This window comes from Heliangelus exortis, chromosome 21, assembly GCF_036169615.1.
Source record: "Heliangelus exortis chromosome 21, bHelExo1.hap1, whole genome shotgun sequence".
Lineage (NCBI taxonomy): Eukaryota > Metazoa > Chordata > Aves > Apodiformes > Trochilidae > Heliangelus > Heliangelus exortis.
In genome coordinates, this window is record NC_092442.1 from 4,847,258 (window position 1) to 4,868,395 (window position 21,138).

The 21,138-nt window shown below is 48.2% G+C and overlaps 2 protein-coding genes across 4 annotated transcripts; one reads left to right on the forward strand and one right to left on the reverse strand.

The window, feature by feature from the left end:
• On the reverse strand, positions 1-8,918 carry MDH2 (malate dehydrogenase 2). Its single transcript, XM_071764830.1, has 9 exons — positions 8,748-8,918; positions 6,364-6,532; positions 5,527-5,610; positions 4,500-4,609; positions 3,884-4,009; positions 3,190-3,267; positions 1,840-1,939; positions 1,271-1,422; positions 1-305 (listed from the first exon to the last, which is right to left on the reverse strand). The coding sequence occupies exons 1-9, from the start codon at positions 8,808-8,810 to the stop codon at positions 174-176; spliced, it is 1,014 nt and encodes a 337-aa protein (XP_071620931.1). The 5' UTR covers positions 8,811-8,918; the 3' UTR covers positions 1-173.
• A 55-nt stretch (positions 8,919-8,973) lies between these two features.
• STYXL1 (serine/threonine/tyrosine interacting like 1) lies at positions 8,974-20,069 on the forward strand. Of its 3 annotated transcripts, none has more exons than XM_071764834.1 (8): positions 8,974-9,187; positions 10,229-10,290; positions 10,755-10,881; positions 12,281-12,426; positions 13,939-14,084; positions 15,112-15,206; positions 17,140-17,326; positions 19,826-20,028. In XM_071764834.1, coding segments are annotated over exons 1-8 (867 nt in total). In that variant the 5' UTR covers positions 8,974-9,084; the 3' UTR covers positions 19,827-20,028. The 3 variants fall into 3 exon arrangements, with proteins under 3 accessions (XP_071620935.1, XP_071620933.1, XP_071620932.1); XM_071764831.1 differs by having other exon boundaries at positions 8,978-9,187; positions 17,140-17,249; positions 19,826-20,069; XM_071764832.1 differs by lacking the exon at positions 17,140-17,326 and having other exon boundaries at positions 8,975-9,187; positions 19,826-20,069.
• The last annotated feature ends 1,069 nt before the right edge of the window (positions 20,070-21,138 follow it).

Here is a 21,138-nt window from a genome sequence, read left to right on the forward strand (position 1 = left end):
TGGCTGAAAAAATGAGGCCACTTTATTGATGATTAGACTCTGCACTGGCAACAATCATTAAGCTAATACAGACAGACTTCAATCAGAGCCTGAGCTCTGAATCAGAAGTCATAAAGTGACATGATGCCTTAATAAATTAAGGAAGTTGTTAATTCCTCTCCATCATCAACTCTTCACTTGAAGTTCTTTGCAAAATCTTCTCCTTTCTTAATAGAAGACTTCAGCTCAGACATGGCCTCAGAAACCATCTTCTGTTCAAAGGGGGTGATCTTGCCAATACCCAGGTTCTTCTCAATGCCTTTTTTCTGAGGGAAAGAGGATTTTAAAGATTAACCATTCATCAGCTGACCTCGAGAATAACTTAATAGCTCTGATTAAGTCTTATCCATCTGAGATGGAGACCCAGCCTGGGACCCTTGCCACCACTGGTCTGACAACCCTGTGCTTCCTAGAAAGGCTCTGAAGCCTCTTAATTATCTGCAGCAACTTCTACAGACTTCAGATTTCTCACCCACTGCTCACATTGAGGTGCAAAACTTGAAGTTGGCCCCTTGGATCCTTCAAGAGGAGACCTTTGTGCCTCCTCCTCTCTTCAAACCCCTTTTGGCAAGAGAATTTTTCTCCTCTCTGGTTTATGTCCTTCACTTGCTGCTGGCTTGCAACCTGCACCTGCTTCAGAGCTGCATTCTAAAGAGATTCTGTGTCTACATCCAAACCCTTCCCCCTTAATACCCCTCTGCTCCCATTCCCACAGCAGCCACTCCCAGGAGCAGCACTCAGCTTCCTTTGCATCCCAGCAGCCACATCAGGGCTGCAGCCATCCTTGTCACTCCAGCCACAGGGCAAGGGTGACAAAAGGACCACTCAGAGTTCAACAGAGGTCCTGAAAACAATCTATTCTTCCTAATCCATGCTGTAGCTTCCTGTGTGCCTCCATTTCTGAGGGATTTACTTTGCAGCAGATCAAGCTGAGGAGACAGGATTGCTGACTCTGGTTAATCATATAAAGCTCTTTGTAAACAGGCACCAACTGGGGCTAACGTGACCTCTGCAGACAAGTTTCAGTCTCTGGCTGCTCAGCAACCCACCCTTCAAGAGCAGATAAAAGCAGCAGGATGAGGTATGTGCCTGAGTACCCCCAGTGTCCCAGAACTCTTCAAAGCAGGCTCAGCTCTTGCCTTAGCATTAAACTAAACTGAAACCACCAACTAAAACCCCAAGACTGAAGCAGCAGCTGCAATTTGGCAGCCCCATCACTTCCAGTACATACCCCCAGCAGCAGAGGGGTAGAGAAGTAGGGGCTCTCTGTCTCATCGGATCGCACGAAGGCACATTCCACCACTCCCTGCTTTCCATTCATTGCATCCACCAGGGAGAACACAAACCGGGCACCAGCGTAGGCCATGGACAAGGTGGCAGATCCTGGAAAAGCCAAATCCCTTTTAGAACAGAAAACACTTGACATCTGATACTTCTTTTAGCACCAAGGGCTTCCAAGCTATGCTTCCAGAGCTGCGGTGTTACTGATCAAGCTTGCAAAAAGCATCAGCTTCGGGCCTGCTGCCAGCTCTTAATTGACCAGATTTATAGAAAGAATCAGCTGAAATTGACAGAGCAGATTAATTTTCAAGCCATACCCAGTGGCTACGTTAATGTTCAGTCTTACCTACATATTGAGCTGCTTCTAGTAGCAGAGTTCAGGCAGTCACTGAGAGGGCAGAGCAGTTAGATCTGCAACCAGCAGCTCGTGATTCTGCGCCGCAGTTGTGAATGAGATGAAAGGGAGGAGGAGTGCAGCTGGGCAGCCAGCAATGCCTCCAGCTGCACCCAAGAACCAACCTGCTCCTGCTTTAGCTTGGACAACTTCAGTGCCAGCTTCCTGAATCCTTGCTGTGAGCTTTTCCAGCTGATCCTGAGGAAACTCCACTTTTGGCGTGCACTAGATTGGAAAAAAAAAAAAAAAAAAAAAAAAAAAAAGTTATCGTCAAATAAAGGTCCCTCCAGATTCAGCACATGAGATTTTTGGCTCACTGCAGTTATCACAAAAAGTTCTCAAAATGGAAAACTAGTTACCTCAGCTCACAGACTGTGTGACAGAACCAGCTGCAAGTGTTCACCAGGGCTGCTGGTTCCTGCATGGACACACCACAGCTTGGCAGCAAAACCAGGGCTTGCCATGGTTAATGGCTGCTGGGTGGTTTTCTGCATCAGAGGGACAGGGATGCATCCAAGCATGGAGCTTCCAGGCATTAGGAGTTTCCAAAAAATCACCTTGTAAGTATTTGGGTCACTGTGGCATTATGGAAGTCAAGAGCCTTAGGAAGGATCCAGTCTGGCAGCAGTATTTAGAAAGTTACTGGACCTTCAGATACAGCTACACAAGTCAGCTGATCCATCCTGGGTGTCTCCCCAAGGCACCCTCTCACCATTCAGCTCTTCCTAAGCCTTTGCTCTTGTTCCTTAAGCCCATCCTGCTGTGAAGGATACTTTATTCCCTGCTTAGAGCAAAGCTTTTTCCCTTTTCTTGCAGATTGCCATGTCCTAGCCACTTCCTCCCAGAGCTGCAGACTGCACTTCCTCCTGGCTTAGACACCAGAGGAGCAGCCATTTCTGAGCAGGCCTCCCCCTCCTGCCTGGTGAGACAGTGTTTCCAGTCCCTCACAGCAAAATCAATTTCATTTTCCTGCTGAAACACAGGAAAAATAATAAAATGTCACAAAAAATAAACCCCAAAACAGTGCCAACTTAGACTAGATCTTAGGAAGAAGCTCTTCAGTACAAAGGTGGTAAAACTCTGGAACAGATTGCCCAGGGGAGGTGTGGATGCCCCTTCCCTGGAAATGTTCAAGGCCAGGCTGGATGAGAACCTGGTCTGGTGGGAAGTGTCCCTGCTCCATGGAGATTGGAATAAATGATCTCCAAGGTCCCTTCCAACCTAAACCATTCTGGGATCTCCACATCCCCACTCAATACCCAAACTCCTTCAGTTTGGAACTTTTTAAACCACCCAGAAGAGTTCAGATTTAGCTCACTGCCTTCCAGTACCAGGTGCCTCATCTCAGGATGGAAGCAGGGAAGCTGCTGGCTCTGCTGCACCTTTCCATGTCACACACCCTGACAAGGACACTTCAGATCAGCTCTAATGCCTTGATGAGTGTGATGCCCCCCAGGGCAGTGATGCTGCCATACCTGAGAGATCAGAGGGATGATGGTCTTCCCAGCATGGCCACCAATCACTGGAACAGTTACTTTGGCTGGATCTAAGCCCTAAAGAGGAACATGACACCTTTCAGCTTCTGCAGCACAGGGACAAGAAGCTATTTTAAACCCCCCCCATTTTCTGCCCAGAACTTTTGGGCACATCTCTGACTCAGTGCTGCACAGGGCAGGGGTCTCAGAGGCAGCAAAACACCAGCTCCACACAAGTAACTCTGATAACTTTAGACAGCTCCAGGGTATTATTTAAGCAGATAACAGCAGCACAAGTACAAACTCCACAGGGGCTATTAAAAGCAGGAGCTTGTTACACCTCCTGGCACTTAGCAGAATATCCTGTAACATGCAGCACACTCTGACTTGCAAATACAACTCAAGCCTCTCCTCTGGCTGAAAACACCAAGAGAATTCAGGTGAACAGGCAGCTCACTCAGAGGCAGCAGCTATGAAAAGGAAAGGTCAAAGCCTCTTGAACCACATTTTGCAAGAAACCCTATCCCCAGGCTCCTCTGGAGAATGAAAACAGAGGATCACTGCTTCCACCTCTAGCTCCACAGAAATCTGAGCTCTTTTGGCTCTCTGCACTGATTTCAAAAGCATTTTTCCTAGAGCTAATGACCAAAAGCTCCCCACATCCCTCCCCCCAGCATCTGTTACTGTGACCTGCCTTTAGTTCAGCCACAAAAGTGTTTGCTCTGACAATGTCCAACGTTGTCACACCAAAGATCCTGTTGGGATCATACACACCCTGCTTCTTGAAGACTTCTGAAGTTATTGGGATGGTTGAATTTACCTGTAAGCAAGAACAGACAAACATTAATTAAAACCAGTGTCATAATGAAGCCAGTGCATGAACTGAAGAGGCCAGCAAGCAACTTGATGTAAACTTCCAACTTAAACTGTAGCAAATTATTTTAATTCCTAAATTGAAAAGCAATTTAGAGTCAAGCTGGAATTAAGATCTTCTGTTTTATATCATTTGTTTATTCCTGTCACAAAGGCTCCTCCCTTACTGAGCTGATGGAATTCCAGCTAAGGCACCAGCATGTATTAAAAGCACAGTCATGCAGATATTAAGATATTAAGCTCTTTTATATCCAGACTTCCTCTGACTTAAATATAGCCAAGGAAAATAGGTCAGTAGAACCAGGATTTCACCTATTTTTTGCAAATAAACTGCAGAGCTTAAAAACCTCTGGTCAAAGAAAACAAGAACTTGGATTACTCTAGTATTCTTCTGGATTTTTTTCTCTGTATTTTCAAGCTCTCCAGAGCACACTTACCGGGTTAGAAATAATACAGATCATGGCTTTGGGGCAGTGCTTTGCACAGGCAGTTGTCAAAGTAGCAACAATGCTGGCATTGGTGTTGAAAAGGTCATCACGGGTCATACCTAAAACACAGCCAGGACAGCACTTTAAGTCTCCCATCATCTGCTCATTCACGGCCAAGGAACTCAACTAAAAACCAATATTCTGCTCTGGACAAACTTCTGGTTTCATTATCAAGAGAAAACTCTTCAGCCTCAGTAATAAACTGAATCCAAAAGTACCTCTCTGAGTAACAGATTACTGCCCCTCAGACAGATCAGCCCTTGCAGGAGTGACCAGCCCAGCTGTCAAGTGTCAGGACATATTTCACAGAGGGAGTTTGAAGTGACCACACTGACCCACACCAGCCTAACTCCTCAGGTGAATTCTCCTCCCCCTCTGCAGTAACCTCCACAGCTACAGTTTGAATGCCACCTGCTCTTTGCAAAATATGGCTACTTGCCCAAGTGCCACTTCATTTTTGGTAGCAGCAAGTGTGAAAAATGAAGCTTGTGGAAGGGCTTTAAAGTCTGGAATTGTTATATTCACAACAGAATGATGAAAACCAGAGTAGAAATGAAGGAAGTCAGAGACATTCTAGGAAGGCTTAGCAGAATTCATTCAGAGGTGCCCTGAGAAGTTATCAAACAATTAATGCAAAACAAAGGGATTATTATTCTCTGATAAGAAATGAGATGAAGAATCAGTATTTCTGAACAAAGTATTGCTCTGGGCAAGAACTACCAAAGGGGATTCAGGGTCACTTGGGTAAAAAGTCTTTGCAGCTCACCCCTGCACAGGAAATGCAGAAAAAAATTCTGCCCATTCCATGAGGGACAAGCTGAGACAGAGGGGAAATGAGCTGAATGAAGTCTGAATAATTAACAGACCATTTACATCCCAAGGCAGCACCCAGAGCACCCTGAAGCACCAGCCCCATCTCTACTTGATTAACAGCCTTGTGGAGATGCCTTGAAGCTTTTCAACAAAGAGAACATACCTGGTTTTCTAGGGACTCCTGCAGGAATAACAACAACATCACAGCCTTTCAGACATTCTGGCAACTGCTCAGGTCCCATGAAGCCTGGAATGCAAAGACATTCAGGCATTAGGTTTCTGCCCATTATTAAAATCTGACACTACAAAATTAAACCCTGAGGTGCTCAATTCTTTTTTTAATTTAGCCTTCAGTTCAGGATTATGCTGCAATGCAAAGAAATACAATTGTGGATGGACCCTGTTTGATTATTTAAAACTCAGAGTATGAGATTAGTGGGAATCTCACACTAATCTGTTTCAAAACCCCCCAGTTCCTCTTGCTATGTGTATTTACCCCCCAAAATCCCCAGCTGGGCACTACAGTCAGTGCCCTCAAAGAGCAGGAGATAGGCAGGCTCAAGTGACAAGTAACCTCTTGGTGATCTCCAGACAAAATGAAGAGCAGCAGATTAAGTTTTGATTTCCTCAGAACTTGACAGCTGTCCCTTCAGAAAAGCAGAATTCACTATGACACTCAGGGAGTGTTCAGTTTATTTCTAGTCAAGCTTTTAAATTCAATGCTCGGGTTGTTCTGCTTTTTTTCTCAAGATTATTTTACCACACTTTTCATGGTTGTTATTACAAATTCCCCTTCAAACAGTGCAACCACAGACCCTTCTCATCCCCATATATCCCAATCAAATCAGCTACATGTTAATTAGCCGTGCACCACTTGAGAAAAAGCCAAATTAGACTGAAAGTGAAGATCCCCCATCCCAAGCAACGAGCATCTCCAAGTGTCACAGACAGCCCAGAGGTCCCCTTGGGATCAGGGCTGCTTTCCAGGGGCTGGCAGTACCTTTCACATTGGCTCGTGTCTCGATGTGGCTGAGGTCAGCTGCCACGCCTGGAGTGTGAGCGATATCGTAGAGGCTGAGCTTGCTCACCAGAGGGCTGTTCTTCAGGAGAAGGGAGAGGGGCTGCCCAATGCCTCCTGAGGCCCCCAGCACTGCCACCTTGGCATGGTTCTGAGGGGAAAAACAAGACAGCAAACACAAGGTAGAGACGCTGCGGTGGTTTCGGCGCCGGTGACCTTGGGGCTCTCCCCACCTTTTCTTTTCAATTTATCTCAATTTCTTTATCAAGAAAATCTGCAAATTTGCTTGTCTGAGTCCACAGGAAGTTATCATCACGACAGCTTCCCCAAAATCCTTAAGGTTTGTTGGGAGGACAAGTTAGAGGAAACCTCTTTTGCCACTCAGGCTGCAAAGGGAAGCGTGGCTATTTAAAAAGCAAATCCCAAAGGATCATCTTGCTCCTGATGGAAAGGGCTGCCTGAGACTAATCCCCTGTGCACCTGGAACTGACTTCAGGCAAAGACAGTTTGCAGCTTTGTTCTGGTTTTCATTGGCAATAGAAAAAAATATCCAACTTCCCACTTTGCAAAATAATTCATAGAAGGGGATAATATAAAAATAAAAGCCACTGGACAAAAAGGAAGAAAATGTGCATTCCTGAAGGAAATCCCTGCAGCTGAAATCCCTGCCTGAAAGAAATCCCTGCAGCTGCCTCAAGACTGAGGGCAAAGAACATCAAGAACAACCTCCAGCTTTTCTCAAGCGTGGCTGAGAAGCAAGGAAAACCAACTACTTGCTCTGGTGAACCCATTTTGCTCTAACGTCTGAAGTTATTTCTCTCCAAAGTGTCTGCACTCCTCTTTGTGGAGAAAATGGCACCAGATGAAAGAAAAGCTCATTTAGGAGACCTGAACAATCTTAAAATGCTGCATCCAAAGGGATGGAGAAGCAGAGGCTGCTGCAGAGATGTGAGATGGTTAATACAATCACTGCTGATAAGGACATTCTCTGTCACACTGTCTTACCAGACAGAGCCCTGCATGAACAGCCTAATCATTATGCTATGACAAGAAATAATTTACCCAGAAGCTCAATCAGCCTAAGATCAGCTCAGTTCTCCTCCTGCAACAAATATAATTCAGCCCAAAACTCTCCAAGGGGAAGCAAAGTCTAGCATTAAGTCACTGCTGTGCCCCATATTTATGGCTGAGCTGATACCACAGGGTCAAAATCTCATTGCTAACAAACTTAATTCCTGGGGAAATAATTACACAGAGCACATCTTTGATTTTGTTATATATGGCACTGGGAATTATTTCTGTTCAGATTGGGCTCTCTCGACCCACCAGGCAGCAGCAGTCCCCTCCTGGCAGCAAGAGCCATGCACAGGAAGGATTCATGTCAAACCACCGACAAATACATTTTCAAATACACTCTGAAAGCAAGGGCACGTTTAGGCAGAAAAAGGAAGCAAAACCCAGGGTTCACTCCACACCAAGAGGAAGGGAAATCCACCTCCGACTCAGCTCACTCCTGTCCTGAGAAGGGCTCTGGGCTAAGAGCCACGGAGCGATTTTCACCTTTTTTTTAAATTATTATTGTTTTTCCGGGCAGACACACAGCACCAACCCAGAGCAGAGCACCCCACGAGCTGTGCTCCTCACAGCACCCACCCCAACACCCCGGGTCACTGGGCACCCCAGCCCCTTTCCCACATCCCCAGGAGAGCCCAAATTCCAGGGGGGACCTGCTTGTTCCTCAGCACCCTCACACAGCTCGAGGCCGCCAGGGAGGCCCCGCTCCCCCTTTAAAGAATCCCAGGAGAGATGAGGCCCCGTTTTTCCCTCAGAAAGTCCCAGGAACGGGTGAGGCCCCGCTCGCCCCTCAGAGAACCCCAGGAACCGGGGAGGCCCCGCTCGCCCCTCAGAGAACCCCAGGAGCCAGTGAGGCCCCGCTCCCCCCTCAGAAAGTCCCAGGAACCGGGGAGGCCCCGCTCGCCCCTCAGAGAACCCCAGGAACCGGGGAGGCCCCGCTCGCCCCTCAGAGAACCCCAGGAACCGGGGAGGCCCCGCTCCCCCCTCAGAGTCCCAGGAACCGGGGAGGCCCCGCTCTCCCCTCAGAGAATCCCGGGAACCGAGGAGGCCCCGCTCTCCCCTCAGAGAGTCCCAGGAACCGGGGAGGCCCCGCTCTCCCCTCAGAGAATCCCGGGAACCGGGGAGGCCCCGCTCTCCCCTCAGAGAATCCCGGGAACCGGGGAGGCCCCGCTCTCCCCTCAGAGAGTCCCAGGCCGCCGGAAGGCCCCGCTCCGCCCTTACAGCGAAGAGCCTGGGCTCGACCCGGTGGCCGCAGGAGTGGGTTCGGCGGTGTTTCGGGCAGCGGGTCGTACCTGTGCGGTGGTGGCCAGGCCCCGGCGGAGGGCAGCGGCGGGAGGGGCGATGCGGGACAGCATGGCGCGGCGGTGACTCCAACGACCTCCACGGAGCGGCGGCTGCGCTACCGCCCCCCGCCTACCTCCCTCTTCTCGCGAGATTTCACCCCCCCCGCCCGGCCCCGCCGCCGCCAATCTCGCGAGATCTATCTCTTGCCCCGCCCCTAGCGACCGCCGCCCGCCCTAGCAACCGGCCCCGCTCCGCTGTTGCCACGGCAACGGGAGGGGTGTAGGGCGGGGCGGGCGGGTTGTAGCGATAATCGGCGACAATCGTCCGGCTGAGGGTTAGGGCGGGATGGCGGGCGTGGTGTTCTGCGATCCCCATTGCCTCTACAACATCCTGCAGCAGCAGCGGCGGGTCCCCCGGCTGGCAGAGCCCGGATACCTGTGCCTGCTGGGTGAGGCCCCGCTGCTGAGGCCCGGGCCGGCCCCTGAGGGACGGGTGTGGGGACAGAACTTAGGTGTAACTGCCGGCTGAGGAGTTTTTTTGGTTTGGTGTGCCCAGGTGGCCAAGAAGGCCACCAGCATCCTAGTTTGTATCACCAGCTGGAGCAGGGCAGGGGGTGGCACACTGAGCTGGGAGCTGGGGAGGCCTCAGCTTGAATCCTGGGGTCATCTTTGGGCCCCTCGGGACAAGGAGGATATTGAGGGGTTGGAGGGTGTCCAGGGAAGGGCAAGGGAGCTGGGGAAGGGTCCTGGAGCACAAGTTCTATGAACTACAGCTCAGGGACCCCTGAGGCTGAGGGGAGAGCTGCTCACTCTCCACAGCCACCTGGAAGGAGGTCAGGGGGGGGTCAGTCTCTTGTCCCCAGTAACAAGTGATAGAACAAGAGGAAAAAGGCTTCAAGTTGTGCCAGGGGAGGTTTAGGTTGGAGATTGAGAACAATTTCTTCAGGGAAAGGGTTGTCAGGCCCTGGCCCTGGCTGCCCAGGGCACGGGTGGAGTCCCCATCCTAGGTGGGGTTTCACAGCCCTGGAGGTGTGGTTCTCAGGGACATGGGTCAGTGGTGGCCTTGGCAGTGCTGGAGGAATGTTTGGACTCTGAAAGGTCTTTTCCAATCAAAATTATATGATATAATATGATTTATATGATATGACATGACTCTTCTCTTCTCTTCTCTTCTCTTCTCTTCTCTTCTCTTCTCTTCTCTTCTCTTCTCTTCTCTTCTTTTTTTCTCTTCTCTTCTTTCTCTCATCCCATTTCAGGTGCCATGACCCAGCACTGCTCCAGCTTTCACCTTATCCACCTCTTCCTGCACCAGTGTTCATTATACCCACATTGGAAAGTCTCTTTTTTCCTAAGAAAACAAATGTCATTCTCTGGTTGATGTCAGTGTCTGAATTCCCACAGGATTTATGATCAGGATTCTGCCTTAAAAGCATCATCCAAGCCAATTGCTCTATCTTGGTTGGTTGTTTTTTGTTTTTTTTTATTTCCAGATGCCCGTACTCAGGATGAGTATGATGAGAGCCACATAGTTACAGCTCGCAGGATTGAACAGGTGAGGGGGGGAATCCCGTTTATCTGAATCATCCCTGGATTTACCAATTAGCAGGAAGACAAAAACTGGCTTAAAACCCAAGGGAATTATCCCAGCCTCTCCTCTGCCTGTTCCATCCACCTCCCAACGCTGCCACTGGGGGGTGTATTCTGTCACACAGAAAGCAGAGGTGGCTGGGGCAGGGTTGGCTCGGTGAGAGCTGCGTATCAGGAAAAACATTGCTCAAGAAGGACTGTACTGCAGCCTCGTCTCGGGAAGGCCAGAGCTGGCGTCTGTACCCCTGTGGCTGATGAAGCAACCGGGTGTAGTTTGCGTCATTTCGGAGTTCTAACCGGGTCTTTGCAGAGTCAAGTCCAGACGTAGCCCCAAACCTGTCCTGTAGCTTTAGAGGCAGCAAAGTTGCAAGGTGTCAGTAGTGGTGGTGACACAAATGTCCTGATGGAATTCCTCTCTGCTTTTGGTAGAGTCCTGCGGGGGAGTACCTGGTACCAGACTCTGAGGAGCTGGGCTACATCAGGTACTGTGTGGTGTACGACTGCCAGAGCAGCTCCTTGGATTGCTGGGACTATGAGGAAGAGGAGAAGGAGAAAGGTACCTGTGTCCCATGCCACTCGAGACCTCACTGGAGGATAAAAATCCTTCCCATTCCTCACTGAATGTTGTGACCTGATGGGAAGAGAATATGAGCAAAGTTACCCAGTTGGACTGGAGAAATTCAGACCTGTGCTTGGCCTCTGGTTTCTCGTTGTGTTGCACATGTTCTTAGGCTTCAAAAATCTAGATTTGGTTTCAAAGCTTGCTGGCAGGTCTGGTTTCCTACCTGTTGATTGATTCACTGATCATTCTGGTCTGAAGTTCCTTGTTGAGTGTGAGGAATGGCTTTTTTCTTTTTCCTTTCCTTTCCTTTTCTTTTTTTCTTTTCTTCTCTTCTTCTCTTCTCTTCTCTTCTCTTCTCTTCTCTTCTCTTCTCTTCTCTTCTCTTCTCTTCTCTTTTCTCTTTTTTTTCTTTCTCCTTTCTCCTTTCTCCTTCTTCCCTTTCCTTTCCTTTCCTTTCCTTTCCTTTCCTTTCCTTTCCTTTCCTTTCCTTTCCTTTCCTTTCCTTTCCTTTCCTTTCCTTTCCTTTCCTTCCCTTCCCTTCCCTTCCCTTCCCTTCCCTTCCCTTCCCTTCCCTTCCCTTCCCTTCCCTTCCCTTCCCTTCCCTTCCCTTCCCTTCCCTTCCCTTCCCTTCCCTTTTCCCTAAATTTCACTGAGATTTGGCTCATCCAACAACTGCCTTTTAGGGGGCAGTGACTGAAAACACTGACTCACATTCCATATGTTCTCAGAGTGAGTGCTTCCTTCTTTGAGGGTTATAAAAGGCTCCCACATTGCCATATTTCAAAACCCTAAACTTTAATGGGGGTGTTGATTTGATGGAGTTCACTGAGAAATGTGAAGAGCTGGAAACTTTTCCATGTAATTGTTCAGTCCTCCTTGAACCACAGAGATGTTTGGCTTGCTCACATCTCTTGGCAAGGAGCTGTGTGCAGAACCACATCTCTCTGTTTGTTTGCTCCTGCTGGCTTTAAAAAGGCTACTTCAGCTTCAGCAAAATTTTACATCATCCCTGGGAGTGTAAGGGGAATGAACATTCCATTAATAAGGAAATGGGGAATGATCCATTTACATGAATAACCCTTCCCTATTAGAAGGACTTATTACAAGTATTTCCCAGATAATGAAGAGAGAAAAAAAACCCAAACAACTTTATCTAGACCTACAGAAGCAACCAGGAGAGGAATAAAAGATGAGGACAAGAGGTGAAAAGCAGCTTGTCCTGTTACTGACCTGCAGCAGCAGTTGCAGAACAAGTTGTGTCTTTCAGCAAGGCTTTCTGCAGCTTTGAGCTGAAATGAAAAGGTGTTTGCTGCTGGTCCCAGGGGGTCAGCTGTAACCCCCAGTGCTGAGGGAAGGACTCTCAGCCTGGCAAATGGCTTTTTCATCTCTTTAGATGCTGAGGAAGGAACTGCTGTCCAACATGCCCAAAACTTGGAGAAGTTCACCCGTCATCCTGTGCTTGTCCTGAGTGGGGGATACAGGCTTTTTTCAGCCTATTATAATTTTCTGAGAACTCAGAAGATATTGTGGATGCCTCAGGTGAGATGACACCAGTTTGCAAGTAGAAGGGATGAATATATTCAGCTGACCGTGGCTGATGAATTCAGGTTAAATGGTGGTGTACACCTGATATCAGAGTAACTTCAAACAAAAGAATTAAGTGTAATTTGAGTTCCTGTGCTTGTCTTGAGCCTCACCACTCATTCTTTTACAGCCACACTTTACCTTTTTTTATCCTCTTTCTATTATCACAGAATCATAGAACTGGCTGGGTTGGAAGGGACCTCAGAGCTCATCAAGTCCAACCCTTGCTCCACTCCCCCCGTGGTTCCCAGCCCATGGCACTGAGTGCCACATCCAGGCTCTTTTGAAATATCTCCAGGGATGGAGAATCCACCCCTTCCCTGGGCAGCCCATTCCAATGCCTGAGCACCCTCTCCCTAAAGAAATTCTTTCTAATGTCCAACCTAAACCTCCCCCGGCACAACTTGAGACCTCTTGTGCCCTCTTGTCTTGCTGAGAGTTGCCTGGGAAAAGAGCTCAACCCCCCCCCTGGCTCCAACCTCCTTTCAGGGAGTTGGAGAGAGTGATGAGGTCTCCCCTGAGCCTCCTCTTCTCCAGCCTGAACACCCCCAGCTCCCTCAGCCTCTCCTCATAGGATCTGTGCTCAAGAATAGGTTCACACAGGTTATGTGAAAGAAAGCTCATGAAAACAAATGGGGAAGGTTTTTCTGATAACCCTGAAACTGGCCTACTGCAGAATACAGATAACTAAGCAAACAGTAACAAATGATGAAAAGAAGCAAGTTCCTCTTTGGCACGTGGCTGTGGGATGTTACACAGCACATCTTGTCAGGCAGGAGCACAATCCCTGTCTAGCACTGTGCTCCATGTCTATGGAGTTTTCCATCAGAAGTTTTCCATCAAACCAAACATTGCTGCATAGCAAAGGCCAGTTCCCTGGAACAGTGGTGTCCTATTTGTTTGGTTTCACCCACAAACAGAGATCTGCTGAGCTTGGGAGAAACCATTACCCTTTTTCACACCTGGGAGAGGGCCTGAGGCAGGGCAGGTTGAGAGGGCACTGCACAAAATCTCATTGCAGCTTTCCTTCTGTTTCCTTGTTCCCATTCCCATGAAGCAGCCTGGGACACACTGCTCAACTGCTACAGCACAGGAGAGAAAATCAAAATCCTTGGTGCTTCTCTGTGAAGGGCAGCACATTGATGGACTTCTCCACCAGATGCAGGCAGCACATTGATGGACTTTCCCACCAGATGCAGCTGGGCACAGGGCACCTCTTCCTTTCAGCTCTTTTCTGTGATGCTTTAAGTTGTCAGGCTGCTGCTTTGCTCTGCTGTAGCATCAGCCAAGTAGCAGTGAGGGATGCAGAGGCACAGTCAGCTCCTTGGGTATTTTTACTCTCCAGGCACCAGAGGCAGCTGCAGACTCACCTTGTGCCCCCCTGGGGCAGCTGCATCTCTGCAGGTGACAGATGGTGTCATGGAGCTCTTCCCTCTCTAAACTGAGGCTATGATTTCTCTCCATCAGGAACTAGACAACTTCCAGCTATACCCTGTGGAAATAATACCTCTGAAGTTATATATGGGCAATTCCAAGCAGGCCTGTGACCAGCAAATCCAGAAAGATTTGAAGATCAAAGCACAAGTCAACATCTCAGAGCATCCCACCACCCTGTAAGTGAGATAGCTGGAAGTGCTGTCCCATGGGACAGCAAGGTGGCACAGAGCTTATTCCCAGAGGGAACAGGTTCCTGAGGGAACCTCTGTGTTCACTGCAGATTCAAGTGCTATTTGGTGCTCATTTTTCTGACTCCAGTCAGCACAGCAGCAATGCAGTCCTGCAACCCTTGGCTGTGAGGTGGGTTGGGTGAGAAGATTTGGAGCCCTTGGTATTTTGAGTCTGTCACCATTTTGGGGGGAGAACCTCTATTTCTGAATAGATTTCAGAGCAAAATCTTACAAGCACATCAGGGTAGGAGCTAAATCACTGATGCTTCATGCTATTGGTTCCTTCCTAACCTACATCTGTCCATGACCACTCAGCTCAGCCTGGAGGCCCTGCTGGAAATGTCATTTCACAGTGACAAAGCCTCAAGATAGAGACTGAAAGAAAATAAGTCACCAATCCAGTAACCTACCCAATGCCTGTGTTCCAGCAGACATTCCTCATGCCTTTGGCTCCAGACTTAAATATTTAAAAGTCTCTACACCATAGGAAGCCTTCCCATGACCTCTCCATGACAGGATTTCACATTTCAGAAATTCCTCAACTATGTTTTGCTCCATTTGGTCTCTGAGTTGAGTTCTCAGAGCTTGTGGAAGGAGGAGGATGCTGTCACAGGCAACCTCAGGAAGTGAACTGGGAGGCTGTGTTCACAAACCTGCCAATGTGCACACTCTGAAGGCCTCTTGTTTCAGTTCATCTGTTGGCATCTCCTTCTCAGATACAGGAAGCTGTAGGTTAAGACATTGCTGCTGATACCAGGTGGGATGGAAAATCAGTAATTAAACTGGTTCTGTCTTACAAGCACCTCAGTGTCTCTACCATAACAAATGCCCTATCATAATGGTAATGATTATGATGATGATGAAAACCCCACACGTGTAACAGCAAACATAATTATCAGCTTGCCTCCAGCAAACACATTTTTTGGAAGCTGCTGCTCTGGTCCATGTCATTTTTACCATGTTCTTTTCCCAGGATTACAGAAGAAGGCAAATATCTCCACGTCCCTGTTCCAGACTCACTGGAAACTGATCTTTTTTCTTCCTTTCCCACCATTTGTCATTTCATAGGTGAGTTGTTCCTGATCTGTAATTCCTGAGATCTTGCTCACTCTGGGATATTAGTTGGGAGTGACTGCAATTCACACCAACAGGAGGCTGAAACAGGAGGGTCGCAATCTCTGGAGATCAGCACACTCCCAAACAAGCCCACACCCTATTGGATACCAGAGCTGCCTCAGTAACCATCCTGATGGACAGAGGAGATTTGAAAGAGCATCTGACTCTGATGCTCCTACTCACTCTCTGAAATAATCCCTCCCTCTCTGATAACAGTGAGCTCTCCACTAGATCTGAGGAGGTTTTGCTGTAGGATGTCTACCAGGGCTTCAGAGAACCCCTCCTATTATTTTGTTCCTAAATACAGCCCTTTGACTCTCACCAGCCCAAATCTTCATCCACCAGAGCTTTATTTGAACCAGAGTGTGACATGCATTGGAGAATTTACTACAAGCCTCTGCTAATCTTTGTGGTTTGCAGTGCAGACCCCCCTGTAGAGCTGAGGGAGACTTTCAGGTTGGACAACATCAACCTTCAGCTGATTACATCAGAGAGGGCAAGAGAAAACATACTCTGCAGCTCAGTGTCTGCAGCAGCACAGCTCCTGCAGCTCCATCCTGTGATGGCATCCAACCAAGTCTTTATCTTTTATCACACTGATGAAATGACCAAGGCCCTGCTGAGCTGGGTATTGTACAGACCCAAAAGCACAAGACCACCCCATCTCCATGGAGCTTATAATCCATGTACAAGATAAGAGATCACAACTGAACACAAAGAAACAAGAAAAAAAAAATATCTGAGGAAATAATATAAGCCCAGATATCAAACCCCACTTACTTGCCTTTCATTTGCCCCAGGTTTTTCCCCACCTGGATTTCAGAAGAAAGGATCTTTCTTACATCAGGGTGTGGAGGTTTCCAAAACAAACTATAATGGTCTATTAGCTGTAGCTCTTGTGGAAAAGTAGACTGTTTACTTGATAGTCTAACTATTTGCTTGACCATCTAGAGTAGGTTATTTAAACTGAAATGGTTCTGGGTGAACACCAGGCTGAAGCTCAGGGAAGCACTGATACCCTCCTGCCAGTGTGTATTGGAGTGAGGCCATTGCTATTCAGGTCTTAGAACAAAATAAGTAACTCAGAACAGAAATAACTCAGAAAACTCTGGTTTAGAGAAGAAAGCACCAAACCCCATAGCACCTCCACAGCAGGAAAAGAGTCTTTGCCCCATGAAAACTAAAGTTCAGCTCACAGACTTGTTATATTGTCAGCTTGGGAGAGGGAGGGAAAGAATTCAAAGGTTATTCATTATATATGCAACCTTTCAGACATGTTTAGCAAAGTTGATGTGGTTGGGAACAAGTGGCAGTGTCCTCCCAAGACAGATGGGCTTGGCTTGTGCAGAAAATGAGTTTGCTGAGCTAAGCAATTGTCACAAAAAAAGCATCCAGCATAAAACCATCATCAAATCAGCACCCCAGCTGCCATGTACTTCCTGCTGGGGATCCCAGGAGGGGTCAGGGATTTGAAGTCCAAGTCCCCTCCAGTTTGAGAGCCAATTCCTCCCACTTTAAGCAAACCAGCTTGTGTTCAGCAGGAATTCCAATGCCTTTAAACCCTTCTGGGAGGTGTCTGAGTAGCTGGTGTGATGCTGTCCACTGCTGACTGGTGACAGTAAGTCCTCTGGTGTGCAGGTGACACTGTCATGAAGCACTGACTGCTCATTGTCATTTAGTTCTGGCCTTCAGAGCCACTTTCTGACTCAGTGGATTTTGAAGTGAAGAGAACCAGGAGCTGGCAGTGCCCATCTGCTGCTGCCAGGGTTCCTGAGGGTTCCTGTCACTGCTCTCCTGACAGCTGTCACTGGGTTTGAGTTTGACTGTACAACTGGAAGCTTCATTTCCCAGCTCACTAATTACTGCTTGGCATTTCTTTACCCAGACACTCAGCTGGATCATGGAGTGGTGCTGGTGTTCTCCAGCTTGGGGATAAGCAGGAGCAGCACGGTAACCATGGCCTATCTCATGCACTCCAAGCAGTTTTCCCTGAAGGTACATCCCTGGCACGTGTCCCACAGATCCTGCCTGGCTCTGCACTTCATTTCTGTTTCTGAAGTCTCTTTGCTGTGGTAATGAGAAAGATATTATCTGGGCTTTGATGCAGGTTAGCCACCTGATAAGGCCTCAGATTACATTGTATGAGATTCTGTCTTCTTTATATCATTAAGAAGGTGCCTTCTGGGTGATTTTGAATCCTTCCCCCTGGCACCTGTGGTGTTCTTATAGTTCCCTCCTTAACTGCAGGGATGTAGGAATAAAGCAGTGGCTACAGACCTTAGCAGTTTGACCCAAGAAAGAGAGTATCTGGGAGCCACTGGAGTTAATCCCATCCCTTAATACTCTGGGGTTACAGGGAAATTCAGAACCCAGTGCTTGCAGGGCTCTGATTTACCACTGAGCTCAGCACCACTGCCTTCTTCCAAAATTCTATTTTATTTCTCCCTTCCCACTGTCTGGAACAGGAGAGTCCTAGCCCAGGAGGGATGTACAGATTAGATGGCCAGCACATACTGTTCCATAGCTCTGATTAATTTAAGAAAACTAATTAAGGATGGCTGAGAATGCCCTGGCTGTGCAATAGCCTGGCAGCCTCTCCCCAGGTGTTGTCCCCTTGCACACAGCTGGTTCCCAGGGGAGCTGTGAAAGGCATCTCCTTCAAAATCCTGCCCTTGTTGGGAAACTGTTTCCTCCTCTTGGAGCTTGAACACATTGATCCAAGCTTCACCAGGGCCTGTGTCTAATGATTTAATTGATTTTGTGCAAACATTTGCAACAGAAGAGGAAATCTCCTCCCATCCTTGTGTGCCAAAGGGGAATTTCAGGTGGAGTGAGTGTGCCAGCAGGGCTGCAGACACCACCTGGGCTCTGCTGCTACTGCTGAGTGCAATGGTTCCTGCACCCCAACCTTTCCCTTCCTGCACCCCAACAACCTTTCCCTTCCACACCAGACTCCTGGGGGTGCAAAAGTCAAAGGCTGATGCTTGCAGTTTCTCTCAGTTGGTATCAACAGGTTGGCCCCAGTGTTTTAAGAAGTACCCAAAGGAAAGGGGAAAAGGAAAAGGGGAAAGGAAAAGGGGAAAGGAAAAGGGGAAAGGAAAAGGGGAAAGGAAAAGGGGAAAGGAAAAGGGGAAAGGAAAAGGGGAAAGGAAAAGGGGAAAGGAAAAGGGGAAAGGAAAAGGGGAAAGGAAAAGGGGAAAGGAAAAGGGGAAAGGAAAAGGGGAAAGGAAAAGGGGAAAGGAAAAGGGGAAAGGAAAAGGGGAAAGGAAAGAGGAAAGAAGGAAAGGGGAAAGGAAAGGGGAAAGGAAAGGGGAAAGGAAAGGGGAAAGGAAAGGGGAAAGGAAAGGGGAAAGGAAAGGGGAAAGGAAAGGGGAAGGGAAAGGGGAAGGGAAAGGGGAAGGGAAAGGGGAAGGGAAAGGGGAAGGGAAAGGGGAAGGGAAAGGGGAAGGGAAAGGGGAAGGGAAAGGGGAAGGGAAAGGGGAAGGGAAAGGGGAAGGGAAAGGGGAAGGGAAAGGGGAAGGGAAAGGGGAAGGGAAAGGGGAAGGGAAAAGGAAAGAAGTAAATGTTTAGAGGGCAGTGGTGTGCTGCAAGTGGCCACTGCTGGCTTGGCAAAGCTCCCCCAGGGATTAGCTTGGCAGATGAGTTTGTTTCTTGCAGAGGACATCAGTGCAACAGATTCCCATGTGATCCTCCACCCAGTCTAGGCACTGATCCTTGAAAGCTTTGAAAGATGCCAATATTGCAACAGAAAGGCAGATTTGGGATGCGAGACCCCCTTGTCCTCAGCAGATCTGTGGAGTTCAGGGGAACCAGAGCCACCCCTGGCGTGGGTCTGGGGGAGTAAATATTGGAACATTGGCCTCAGGGCCTGCAGAATCACTGAGATTAGAAAAACAAACCAATGGAGCCCTATCTTCTAACCTTTGGTTTTGTTACACTTATGCAATCCTTCCAGGATGGGGGGCAGTCTGTTTTGAAAGCAGGAAGATGGGGAAACTGGGGAAACTGGGGAAAGCCAAGGATGCAGCTGGAGTAAAGCAGAGTAATACAGGGTCTGCCCTGTATGTTGCAGAGTTCCTAGGTGATAACCTGGAACTAGCAAATAATTAAGATGGGTGTAATTAACAGAGTGGAATAATTGGAGTGTCATAGCTGCCCTGCCACATCAGGTCACAGCAGTCCAGAGACATGATAACCTTTGTTGCTTACCTGTGAACAGCTGATACTTCACCACTTTGCTTATCATCCATGGAAGAAAGCAGCATTTTAGGGGAAAAATCCAGGACTGCTCCATCAGTGTAAAAGGTGGCCAGAGCCCCTCCAGGCAGTGAAAGCTGTCCTCATACCCAGGAGAGCAGAGTGTGAAGGTGACAAGCTCCTCTGGGATGGACATTTGGATCCAGACTGGCCTTGCTTTAGTAGCCAAAGACTTCTCTGCAGGTTCTTGCTGGCCAACACAGGGAGGAAATACAAAGCTGGGTCACCTACAAGTGTAGCTGCCTCACCTACAGATCTGAGATTCCCTTTCTGTTCGTATTCCCAACACTTCTTTGCTTTCCCTCTGTTTGCAGAAAGCTTGGAACTATGTTCTGAAATGCAAAACGAACATGAGGCCTCATCGGGGCTTTGTGAAACAGCTCTCAGAGTGGGAGACCAAAATCCATGGCACCACCATCACAGACATCTCAGAACCACATTACTGACAGGCAGCAAAGAGACCTCCCAGCAGGGAAAGGCACCTCCAGCTCCATACCACCACGATGGTGAAAAGTCACTGGCCTCTGTTTGAAAGAAGTCTTAATGTAATGAAAAGGCTTTCATCTTTAGCTCCAGATTTTTTGGGATCAAGTTTTGGACCCACTTGGGGAACTCACCTGTGCTGTAGAAGGTGGTTTGGGGACAGCAAGTCCTGGAGGATGTGGTCCTAAGCAGATTATAACAACAGTGTCAAGCACACTCCTTGTCCCAGGTATGGAAAAATCTGGGTTATCTCTGAAAATGCTGTCAATCCATAGCCCAGGATGGTGAATTTAGAGCTAACTACACCCATGGTTAGCCTGGAGAGGTGATGAGTTTCTCTGTTTCAAAAGTTCCTCTGCTCTGTGTGTGCCTCTCAGATAGGCACAGAGGGACACAGCCTCTCACAAAACCAGAGGGTTGGGGTGTCCACCCAGATCCCCTTCTTGTACAGCACACACTGACCTCTTGACACTGCTGGTAATTCTGAGCCCCCAGCCCTGGTATGAGGAACCTGATCTCAGTGCTGTCCTCTTACTCTAAATTCTTCACAGACACCATAAAATAAAACGTTACAGATAACTCTCTTAGAATTTCCTTGCACTTTGTGCTGAGGATTTACCAGGCATTTTCAGTTTTTATCTTGGTAAGTCAAATAAGTGTGGTCAGGGATGGAGCTCGGCAGCCTTTACTCTTATGTTGGTGAGTTAAATCATTGAGTTATCAAATCACTTTGGTTAGAAAAGACCTTTAAGATCACTGAGTCCCACTGTTAACCCAGCACTTTAAGTAAGCATTGTTCCCAATATCCAATCTAAACTTCCAAGGCAAAACTTGAGCCCATTTACACTTGTTACTTGGGAGAACTGTCCCCCACCTTGCTCCCAGGTGAGCTGTAGAGAGCAGGAATGTCTCCTGGAATAGAGTTGCTCCAAGCCCCATCCAACCTGTCCTTCCACACTTCCAGCCATGGAGCAGCCACAGCTTCTCTGGACAACCCGGGCCAGGGTCTCACCATCCTCAGCATGAAGAATTTCCTCCTAATGTCTGACCCAAACCTCCCCTCACCCAGTTCAAACCCGTCCCACCATCCCATCCCGTCCCACCATCCCATCCCATCCCATCCCATCCCATCCCATCCCATCCC